Source organism: Colobus angolensis, unplaced genomic scaffold (assembly GCF_000951035.1).
Source record: "Colobus angolensis palliatus isolate OR3802 unplaced genomic scaffold, Cang.pa_1.0 Scaffold306, whole genome shotgun sequence".
NCBI classification, from domain to species: Eukaryota; Metazoa; Chordata; class Mammalia; order Primates; family Cercopithecidae; genus Colobus; species Colobus angolensis.
The window spans coordinates 1,405,381-1,417,225 of record NW_012116333.1 but is presented as its reverse complement, the minus strand read 5'-3'; the positions used below and the strand labels follow the sequence as shown (position 1 = coordinate 1,417,225).

The following is an 11,845-nucleotide window of genomic DNA, read 5'->3' as shown; positions in this document are numbered from 1 at the left end:
ATTCTCCTGCCTCAGCCTCCCGAGCGCTGGGACTACAGGCGCCTGCCACCTCGCCCGGCTAGTTTTTTGTATTTTTTTAGTAGAGACGGGGGTTTCACCGTGTTAGCCAGGATGGTCTCGATCTCCTGACCTCGTGATCTGCCCGCTCGGCCCCCCAAAGTGCTGGGATTACAGGTTTGAGCCACCGCGCCCGGCGGGGGGGGGAGGCTTTTATAACAAAGTATGGAAGAATGGCTCTCATGGTTCTGTGGGCTAGCAGTCCAACATCAAGGTGTCAGCAAAGTTGATTTCTTCTGAGGCCTCTCTCTTCGGCTTGCAGGTGGCCCTCTTTCCTTTGTGTCTTCACATGGTCTTCCTGCTGTGTATATTCGTGTCTTATCTCCTTTGATAAGGATACCAGTTACATTACATTAAGGGCTATGCTAATGACTTCATTTTAACTGAATCATCTCTTTATAGACCCTATCTCCAAAGACGGTCACATTTAGTTACTGGGAGTTAGGACTTAGTATGTATGTATTTTTTGGGGGGTTGCACAATTCAGCCCACAACAGTATTCAATTTAATTGATATAGGACTATTTAGGTTGTCTCTCTCTTTTTTTTTAATGAGCTTTGGCAGTTTGTATTTTTCAGTGAATTTGTCCCATTCATGTACGTTGTCTAACGTATGGCACTAGAGTTGTTTGTAATATTCCCTTATTAACTTTTTAATGTCTTATCTTCATTGATCACCTCTCTTTTTTTTCAATTACACAAAATGTGTCTTTGTTCTGTGTTTCTTGATCAGTTTGGCTAGAGACTGTATCAATTCTATTGATATTTTCCAAGAACTAGCCTTTAGTTTCACTTACTTTCTCATTGTTTTCAATTTCATTGATTTCTGCTTTTTATTATTTTTCCTTCTTGCTTTGGATTTTATCTTTTCTTAATTTATTAAGGTGGAAACTTAGATTATTGATACATTTCTTTTTCATAAATACAACTGGCCCTCCATATCTGTAGATTCTGCATCTGCAAATTCAACCAACTGTGGATCAAAGATATTTTAAGAACAAAGATAACAATACAACAACAAAAAAATTACAAATTTTAAAAATATAGTATGGCAACTATTTACATGGCATTTATGTTGTATTAGGTATAAGTAATCTAGATGTGATTTAAAGTATCTGAGAGAGAGGATGTGTTTAGATTATATGCAAATACTATGCTGTTTTATGTAAAGGACTTGAGCATCCGAGGATTTTGGTATTCGTGGGAGGTCCTGGAACCGATCCCTTGCAAATACAGAGGGACAACAGTAGTACAAGCATTTAATACAACAAATCTTCCTGTAAGTACTGCTTTAGTTGCATCCCACACATTTTGAAGTGTTTTTATTTTCATTCAATTTATGTTTTCTCATTCTAAGTAGCAAAAGATGGAACAATTTGAACAACAATCTAATGTAGCAGTGGATTATAGTATGAAGTATAAACTAATCTTCCATGAGTTCATACTGATATAAATAAATGATTAAATATGTTAATAAATGGGAAAGAAGAGACGAATCTCCCATGCAGAAGAATTTGTGATAAATTACATTGATATTCAATTTTAAAGGAAGTGGATCATAATTTCCCAACTCTTAAGTGTGGGTTGCACATATTGACTTTCTTTCAAAAAGTACAGTATGGCCAGAGGAGTACAAAGAATAATTGCATAGTAGAGAAAACTAATAAACACTACTGCAGCCAGGTGATCAAGGTCACCATCAACTGTCATACATCATGTTGATAGAATATACCCTTGATACTATGGATAAATATGGCACTCTACTTCTGTGATCTTATTCCTGAAAACCCATAACCCCAGTCTTAATCATGAGAAAAAAAATAGACAAATTTCAATAGTAAGGCATTGAAGAATACACCTGGCCAATACTCTTCAAACCTATCAAGGTCATCAAAAACAAGGAAATCTGAGAAGCCGTTGTAGCCAAAAGTTGCCCGAGGAGACCTGACAACTAAATACAATGTTTTATCCTAGATGGGCTCCTGAAACAGTAAAAAGATATTAAGGAAATCTAAGAAAACCAAAGTACAGTATGCACTTTAGTTAACAAAAATGTATCAATATTGGTTCAATACTAATGAATGTACCACCCAAATGTAAAACATTAATAGTAAGTGAAACTTTGGCAGGGGATATATGGGAATTCTATGTGCTCATTTTTTTAATATAAAACTCTTCTAAAAAATAAAATCTATACATTTTTAACAAAATGTCTTCCTATTTCTCTTGTGACTTCCTCTTTGATCTATGGGTTACTTAGTGGTATTTTCTCCAAATTATTTTTATTGTAGTAAACTTTACATAACATAACATTTACTATCTTAACCATTTTAAGTATATATGTCAGTATTATTAATTATATTTTTAAAAATTTGTTTGTACCTTTGGAATCATTGCCAGATCCAACATCTTGAAGTTATTGCCATGTTTTCTTGTAAGAGTTTTATAGTTTTAGCTTTTACATGTAGGTAATGGATCCATTTTGAGTTAATTTTTGTATACGGCATTTGGTAAAGATCCAATTTTATTATTTTGCATGTGGATATCCAGCTTCCCAGCACCATTTGTGTAAAGACAGTTTTTTTCCCATTAAATGGCCTTGACAAATTTTGAAAATCATTGGGTTTTATTTCTGGACTCTTCTATTCCCTTGGCCTATATGTCTGTCTATGCCCGTACCAGACTGTTTTGATTACTGTAGTATTATAGTAAGTTTTGAAATCAAGAAGTGGGAGTCTTTTTTTTTCCCATATTTTTCAGGATTGTTTTAGCTGTTTGGGGTCCTTTGAAATTCCATATGAATTTTAGAATGAGTTTGTCTATTTATGCAGAAGGGGTCATTGGGATTTTGATAAGGATTGCATTGAATCTGTAGATCGTTTTGGTTAGTACTGATATCTTAATGATATTAAATCTTCCAAACCATGAACATGAGATATATTTGTTTTTTTTTTTTTTTTTTTGAGACGGAGTCTCGCTCTGTCGCCCAGGCTGGAGTGCAGTGGCCGGATCTCAGCTCACTGCAAGCTCCGCCTCCCGGGTTTACGCCATTCTCCTGCCTCAGCCTCCGGAGTAGCTGGGATTACAGGCGCCCGCCACCTCGCCCGGCTAGTTTTTTGTATTTTTTGGTAGAGACGGGGTTTCACCATGTTAGCCAGGATGGTCTCGATCTGCTGAACTCGTGATCCGCCCGTCTTGGCCTCCCAAAGTGCTGGGATTACAGGCTTGAGCCACCGCGCCCGGCCGAGATATATTTGTTTAATTTTTTTTCAGCAATGTTCTGTAGGTCTCTTTGTACAAATCTTTCCCTTTCCCTTCTTGGCTAATTTCAAAGTATTTTATTTCTTTTTATATGTTATTGTAAATGAAATTGTCTTCTTAATTTCATTTTCAGATGGTTCATGTGAGTATATGTAAATGCAACTGATTTTTGTGTGTGACTTTTTATCCTGCCACTTTACAGAATTTTTTTGTTTAACTCTGTGTGCGTGTGTGTATGTGTGTGTGTGTATGTGTGTAAAATCCAGTCATCTTTAGGATTTTCTATGTATATCATATCATTTGCAGACAGAGATGTTTACTTTTTGTTTTCCCCCATTTGGATGCCTTTTATTTCTTTTTTCCCCTTATTTCTCTGACTAGGACTTCCAATACTATGTTAAGTAGAAGTGGCAAAAGTGGCATCCGTGTCTTGTTTCTGATCTTAGGGGAAAAGCTTTTACTCTTTCAACATTGATTATGTTTGCTGTGGGTTTTCCATATATAACTTTTATTATGTTTATGTGTCTTCCTTATGTTCCTAGTTTGTTGAATTTTTTTTCTGCAAACAAATAGGCCGGAGACATGGTGGCTCATGCCTGTAATCCCAGCACTTTGGGAGGCCAAGGCAGGCAGATCACCTGAGGTCAGGGAGTTCATGACCATTCTGGCCAACATGTCTCTACTAAAGAAAAAGTACAAAAATTAGCTGGACATGGTAGCAGGTGCCTGTAATCCCAGCTACTTTGGAGTCTGAGGCAGGAGAGTCACTTGAACCCAGGAGGCAGAGGTTGCAGTGAGCCAGGATCTCTCCAGTGTACTTCAGCCTGCGCAACAGTGAAACTCTGTCAAAAAAAAAAAAAAAAATATATATATATATATATAACCTTGAAAGGATGTTGAATTTTGTCAAATACTTTCTCTGCATCAATTGAGATAATCATGTCTTTTTTCCCCTTTCATTCTGTTAATGTGTTGTATTACCTTGATTTTAAGGATGTTAAGTCATCCTTGCATTCCGATAATAAATCCCACGTAGTCTTTTGATCTTTTTAATATGCTGCTGAATATTTGCTTTGCTACTATTTTGTTGAAGATTTTTACATCGATGTTTAAGATGGATATAGGCCTTTAATATTCTTTTCTTGTAGGGTAATTGTCTGGCTTTGATATTGGCATAATGCTGGCCTCATAGAATAAGTTAGGAAGTGTTCCCTACTCTTTAATTTTTTTTAACAGTTGAGAAGTATTGGTGTTAGTTCTTTAAATGTTTGGTAGAATTTACCAGTGAAGCCATTGGATCCAGGGCTTACTTTTTTGGGATAATTTTAATAACTTATTCAATCACCTTACTAGTTATAGGTCTATTTCTATTTCTTTGTGGTTTGGTTTTGGTAGGTTTTGTGTTTCTATAAATTTGTCTATTTCATTGAGGTTATCCAGCTTTTTTTTTTTTTTTTTTTCATACAATTGATCATAGTACTCCTTTTATCTTTTTTGTGTCTTTAGAATTGGTAGTAATGTCCTCATTTTTATTTCTGATTTCAGTAATTTGATTCTTTTCTCTTTTTATCTTAGTTTATCTAATTAAAGGTTCATCACATCATTTTATTGATATTTTTGAAGAACTTGCTTTTGGTTCATTGATTTTTCTCTTTTTTATATTTTATATTTTGACCTCTGCTCTAATCTTTACTATTTCCTTCCTTTTGTTAGCTTTAGGTTTAGTTTGTTCTTCTTTTTGTAATTCCTTACGTTGTAAAGCTAGTTTGAGGTCTTGTTTTATTCGTGTAAGCATTTATAGCTATAAATACCCCCCTTAACCCTGCTTTTGCTGTGTCCCATAGTTTTGATATGTTGTGTTACGTTTTCATTCATTTCTAAATGTTTCTAATTTCCCCTGTAGTTTCTTCTTTGATCCATTGGAATTTTAAAAATATGTTAATTTTCCCAAATTTGTAAGTTTATCAGTTTTTCTTATATTTGATTTCTAATTTTATCTCTTGTATTTGGAGAAGATACTCTTTGTGATATTAATCTTTTAAAATAGATTGATACTTAGTTTAAAGCCTAACACATGCAAAGTATTACATGTGTTCTTGAATATGTGGTCTGTTGTTGCACAGAGGATTCTGTATGTATCTGTTAGATATACTTCGTTTATTATATTGTTCAATTCCTCCCTCTTCTTCTGTCTGATTGTTCTATCCACTAATGAAAATGGGATATTGAAGTCTTCAATTATTGTTATAAAACTGTTTATCTCTTCATTCCTGTCAGTTTTTGCTTTATGTATTTTGATTACCTGTTATTAGGTGCATAAATGTTTATAATTGTTATATGTTCTTGCTGTATTGAACTTTTTATATAGAACCTGATATATAATGTCCTTCTTTGTCATTTTTAATTTTTTAAAATTAAAATCGATTTTATCTGATATTAATATAGCTATTCATGCTCTGTTTTGGTTCCTGTTTGCACGGAATATTTCTTTTACTTTTAACCTATTTGTGTCTTTGGATCTAAAGTGAGTCCCTTGTAGACAGTGTATAGTTGAGTCATTTTTTTATTTTTTAATCCATTCTGCCAATCTCTCTTTCAATTGGAGAGTTTAATTCATTTACATCTAAAGTAATTACTGATAAGGAGGGACTTCTCTCATTTTGCTGTTTTAAAAAAATATTTCTTGTAGCTTTTCTGTTCTTCATTTTTTTTTTTTTGCCTTACTGTCTCCTTTTGTATTTAGTTGCCTTTTGTAAAAAAAAAATTTAAATTTTTTAAAACTTCCCTTTATATATATTTTTTAGCTATTTTCTTTGTGGTTACCATGGGCATTATATTTAGCATCCTAAACTTATCACTCTAATTTGGATTTATGCCAGCTTAATTCAGTAAAATACAAAAACAAAAAAACAAAAAACTGTGCTCCTTTAAGAGTTCTGCCCCCCACCTTTTTCATTTGTTATCACAAAATTACATTCTTATATATTATGTGTCCCAAAACATAAAATAATGTTTTTAATGCTTTAGTTTCCTATGTAGAAAACAAAATGTTGATTTACAATCTAAAGTTATGACAGTTTTTTATTTTTAGACTAATAAATTTAGAAAAATGTCATCACAAATCATGTAGAAAAGAAAAAGTGAAGTTACACATTATTGTTACAATAATACTAGCTTTTATAATTAGTCATGTATTTGCTGAAATCTTGATTTCTTTGTGTGGATTTTTTCTTTGATTACATTAAAGTTGTCACTCAGTTGTCTTCTGGCTTATATTGTTTTTGATGAGCTTTTGGATCTGAGGCTTGGTGTCTCATTCATTTTGGAAGAAATTCTCAGTTATTATCTTTTCAAATATTTCTTCTGCCCAATTCTCCTTCTCTTCTATTTTGGGATTCCATTTACAGGTATAATATATTAGTCTGTTTGATATTGGCTTGTAGTTCTTGGATGATCTCTTCTTCTCTGCCTCCGCCACTCATCTACCTTTTTTCTCTGTGTTCTAATTTGGATAATTCCTCCTGATTTATTTTGTAATTCATGAATTCTTTTCTTGCCTCTGTAAAATCTACTGATGAGCTTATCAATAATGTGCTTAATTTCTTACAATATTTTTTACTTTAAGCATTTCCACTTGATTCTTTTTTATGGCTTCCATTTCTCCATTGAAATTCTCCATTTGTTCATGCATGTTGTTTACTTTTCCCACTGACTTTTCACACCTCGATTATCACTATTTTAAATTCATCACTTGACAGTTTTAACATATGTTATATCTCTGTTTTAAAAAAAATATTTCTTGTAGCTTTTATACAAAAAATTCTACAAAAATATTTCTTGTAGCTATTTTCTACAAAATAAACTTGTAGCTCCAGGTTCTGTTGATTGTTTTGTCTCTTGACAACTTTTTTCTCTTTTTCTTCTGTGTGTACTCTATAATTTTTTGGTTGAAAACTGGATAGTGTATAGTCTAGAGATGGAAGTAAAAATGCCTTATCCGTGGTTTCACTCTTCATAGTTTCAATTACCTGCAGTCGACCACAGACTACAAATGTTAAGTGGACAATTCCAGATATAAACAGTAAGTTTTAAATTGTACGCTATTCTGAGCAGTGTGATGAAACCTCACACCGTCTAGCTCTTTCCTGCCTGGGAGTGAATCATCCCTTTGTCCAGCATATTCATGCTATATATGCTACCTGCCTGTTAGCCACCTAGTAGTCATCTTGGTTATCAGATCTACTGTTTTGGCCTCACAGTGCTTGTGTTCAAGTAACTCTTATTTTACTTAGTAATGACCCCAAAGAGCAGTAATGCTGGCAGTTTGGATATGCCAAAGGGAAGCTGTAAAGTGCTTTCTTTACATGAAAAGGTGAAAGTTTTTGACTTAATAAGGAAAGAAAAAAAATCATATGCTAAAGTTGCTTACACCTACGGTAAGAATCAATCTTCTATCCAAGTTTTGCTGTTGCACATCAGAGTGCCAAAGTTATGGCCACAGTGCATGATACATGCTTACTTAAGATGGAAAAGGCATTAAATTTATGGGTGGAAGACATGAACAAAAATATGTTTCAGTTGATGACAGTCAGGTTCAGTACTATCCAGAGTTTCAGGCATTCACTTGGAACATATCCCCTGCAGATAAAGAGGAGCTATTGTAGTATTTCTTACCTAAGTTCTAGATGCTGAGGTACATAGGGATGGACTTGCCTCTTTTTTTGGTAGCCCTTCACTGTGAGGAGTTGCATCAATTTATTCAGTAATGCAGCAGGGCTTGGATTTGATGTTACTGTGGTTACCCTCAATACACCACCAGCTTCAAATTCCTCCAGTGTTACCTTGCATGTAGAGGATTTGCCTCAGTGTTTACTCCACCCTCTGCTTTAGCTCTTCCCATTGTACATGTGCCTCAGAGAAGGTCCTCTCCATGATCTTGTCTAATTCCCAGCAGTACAGAGCTCTTACTTATGATTGCCTTGCTTGCCAGCCTGGTTGGAGGTGACATTCTTTGATGTCCTTGTTCAGCCTCAGTCTTAGGAAGGCCTCAGGGGGTACCTTCTTTGTTATTCTGTCCATTCTCCAGGGGTAGGGAATGTCTTATGGCCTGAGTCCAGGATGTTCTTCTCCCTTCCCTACCCCCAATGTTAATGAGTCTTCACTCATGCCTTGAGGATGACAGAGTTTCATGCCTTTCCCCAGCTTCTTATGCTTTTGGTCCATTAGGGAAATAGGGAAAAGCATTCTGGACATGCTTTGTGCCATTCCTGTGGATGCTGTTTTTCCCCTTCCCAAGCTTGCCTCATGAAGGAGGATTTCTCAAGTTCCTCACCCTGTCTCCAACTTTTCTCCTGAGCCTCTGATGAGGTCCTCACATGCATTATCTTTTCATTGTTTGTTTTTAAACCTTTCTTGTCTTCATTAATAAATGTACACATGCCTTTGTCCTATGTCAATAAGTCGATTTTGAACTGTCTGCTTTGTTTCTTGCAGAATTTGATATAATTATAAATTGCTATAATTATGTACTTTTGAGTTTTACTTTTATTTTCTTAGGTTTATAAACTAATTTTTACCTCATTCTATTGTTTTCTTATCTCCTTGTGAACTCTTACTTAAAATAATTTATTTTTTTCTTTTGACAGATGATGCGTACACAGTGAATTTTCCTTTTTAAGCTTATCTTCCATTTTAGAATAGATTTTAAAAATCATTCTGCATGCTATATTATATTATATTATTATTTTTTCTGTTTCATGTTTTATTGCATTTTGTTACAAACATGTACAGCTTTTTCTATCTCTTCGATTTTGTTGACTGAGCAGGAATGAATTCTTCTTGATTTCCATTTTTATTTGGATCTCATTATCTTCCCCTGTAAACTGTATTTTGGAGGGCTGCATTTTTTATTTTGCCTGAGGACAATGATAGGTGTGTTGAAGGGGTAGGGACCGAGGAGCAGGATACTCAAAGGGCATGGTGTGGCTGAAATGTTAAGCAGATATCATAGATGCCCTTACTCAATATCAATCATACCCTTCTCCTAGTGTACCTTCCTGTATGGCACAGGCAGAAAAATGAAAAATTACATTTTCAAGACTTCCTGGTAGCTTATTTGGGCTTCACTAATCATATGCACTTAGCCAAGATATAAATATTTAGAGAGACATCCATTTTGTTGCTATGCATCATAGCAGGCTTGGCGTTCCTGGTCCTCATTATAGGTAAGGTGATGTGTTATTAGAGCCAACAGTTGTGGTAGTGAGTTTCTCATTTCTCCATTGTTGCTCAAGTGGTGTCATCCAGGAGCCAGTGGCTAGAAAGAATGATCTCCAACTTTCTCAGTTTCCTATTGTAGTAGAGACAGAACTTTTCTTGGCAAACCATTATGCAGTGTTGTTCTTGGATCATAATGAGAAAGGCATCTGCTCTTCAAGCCCACCCAACGGTGATACAAGCACTAAATAGCTAGATCAAATCCCTTTCTGTAAACTGGCTGAAATGATTCCTATGATCTACAGCTGAAACCTCACCTTTCTTGGACCAGGCTACAAGAAAAAGAGACCAAGTTCAGAATGATGTTAATGATAAAGATACGTATTTTCTACCATAATGGAAGTCCAGAGATAGGAAGGATTCCAGGTTCAGTATGATCAGTTGCTAATGTCACCAAGAACATAGGTTCTTTATGTTTTTCACATTTGCTATACTCCTTCCTTTTGTGGCCATAACAGGGCAGACTATAATAATTAGGTCCTTATGCTTCTTTGTTTATGTCTGTACAGAGGGATGATGGTAGAAGAGAGATTTGCTTCTCTTTTTTACAAGACCAGCCTGTTTCTATGGGTGGCGCAAACCAACTACCCATTTCTGAATTATTCACTGGAAGGATCTTACTGTGGAATGATGACAAATGGCTTTAACTAACCAGAGGGTAGAATCAGTGTTGGGGAGTCAACACCAGTGTTTGTTCCAGTCATTCTACATTTTCATTTTTTTTCTCTCTTCATTCTCTCAGCTTTTGTACTAGCAAAGATGGAACACAATGTGAAGGTCTAAAGGTTTTCCTGTTGGGGATCAAAGATGATCAAAATGGCTTCTAATCTGGTGGGAATTTTATTTCCCCTTCTAGCCTGCTTAGACTTCCTTTCATACTAAGGTTAGGGAAATTTGTGAGAAATTTTAGGATTTCTGTGCCTGTCTATCCCAACCAAGAGCCCTCACTTCCAACTCTACAAAGAGCCTCTGTATATAGTGGAGTTCCAAGACAAGATGTGCTTCCCAGGAATGTGCAGATTCTTAGAAATGTCCACCTCTTTCTTTTTCTGTATTGTTTTGTGTATATCTTTTTGCTGGTATTAACTTGATTATTGTTCATGTTATTTGGCTTTGCAAAGAGATCATGAGAACTTGTTTTACTTGAACATCTTACCTCAAAATTTTGAAGCTTTTAAAATATTCTTTTACTGTTGACTTCTAGATTTATTGCATTTTGGCCAGTGGACATGATGTATAAAATTTCAGATATTTGGAACTTTGACTGTCAACATGACCTAAAAGATCATAATTTTAAAAATAAAAATATTGCATATGTTATTAAATATTAATAGAAAGTTCTCCCCAATTATTGGTCACAAGTGTCCATATGTATCCATTATTCAGTCTTATTAATTACATTGCATAGATTCTCTCCATCCTTGGTGTGTGTGCATGTGTGTGTGTTCATGTTCAATCTGCTTCAGAGTAATGAAATAGGACGTGAACTCTCCACATCCCCACATCTCAGACTCTAGGAACTTCCAAACACTTGCTCCCAGGGAAGGCAAAATTCTCTTTTTCCTAATCTAAGCCTTGTACGTTCTTGCCTTGGCATAACTGTCAATCCATACACCCAATTCATATTATAAAACAGAACACTTCTCAATACACAGCATCTGTTATGTTTGTAGCACTGAACAGTTTTCTCCAAGGACAGTGGATTTTGTATAATTTCAAGGTGTAAATAGCCATGATTTTTCCAAAGGAAGCCTCTTTCAAAGTAATGTACTCTTTACCTGTGGAAAAATAAACTTCTTTTTACCCTTAAATGATTGTGCCTTTAAGAGAAACAGAAACAAAAATAAAATCTCCCTTCACATATATACCAGTGACTTACATATGTGAATTTTTCTCTTCCTTAGATATGCACAAAATTGTTTCTGAAGGGGAACTACATCAGTTGGCTCAGATTCGGCCATTAACATTCAATTTTCATGAGCAAACAGCCATCAAGGATTGTTTGAAAATGCTTGAGAAAAAAACAGGAGCATATGATATCATGCAGGAATTTATGGTAAATATTTTCTTAACAAAAGTCTATATGTGATTTCTTTTTTTATATCATTGCCAGAAGGTTTCTTTTCTTTCTTTATATTTGGTTTTAGTACATTATTTTTACTTTTAAATATTATATATATTTTAAAGTAATAGATGTACATGGTTAGAAAAAAAAAGCCAAATAACATAAAAGGATATAAAATAGAAAGTCT

General features: G+C 34.7%; 1 protein-coding gene across 19 annotated transcripts in view; it reads left to right on the top strand.

Annotated features, from left to right (window-relative positions):
• The window catches only part of PTPN20 (protein tyrosine phosphatase, non-receptor type 20), a 109,667-nt gene that overhangs the window by 58,609 nt on the left and 39,213 nt on the right, over window positions 1-11,845 (top strand). For 12 of the 19 annotated variants that reach the window (XM_011950331.1, XM_011950341.1, XM_011950332.1 and 9 more), the window contains one exon: window positions 11,498-11,649. The exons of the other annotated variants lie outside the window; for them this stretch is intronic. In XM_011950331.1, coding sequence (XP_011805721.1) covers window positions 11,498-11,649 — 152 coding nt within the window. The remainder of the gene's footprint in view (window positions 1-11,497; window positions 11,650-11,845) is intronic. 19 annotated transcript variants of the gene reach the window in all.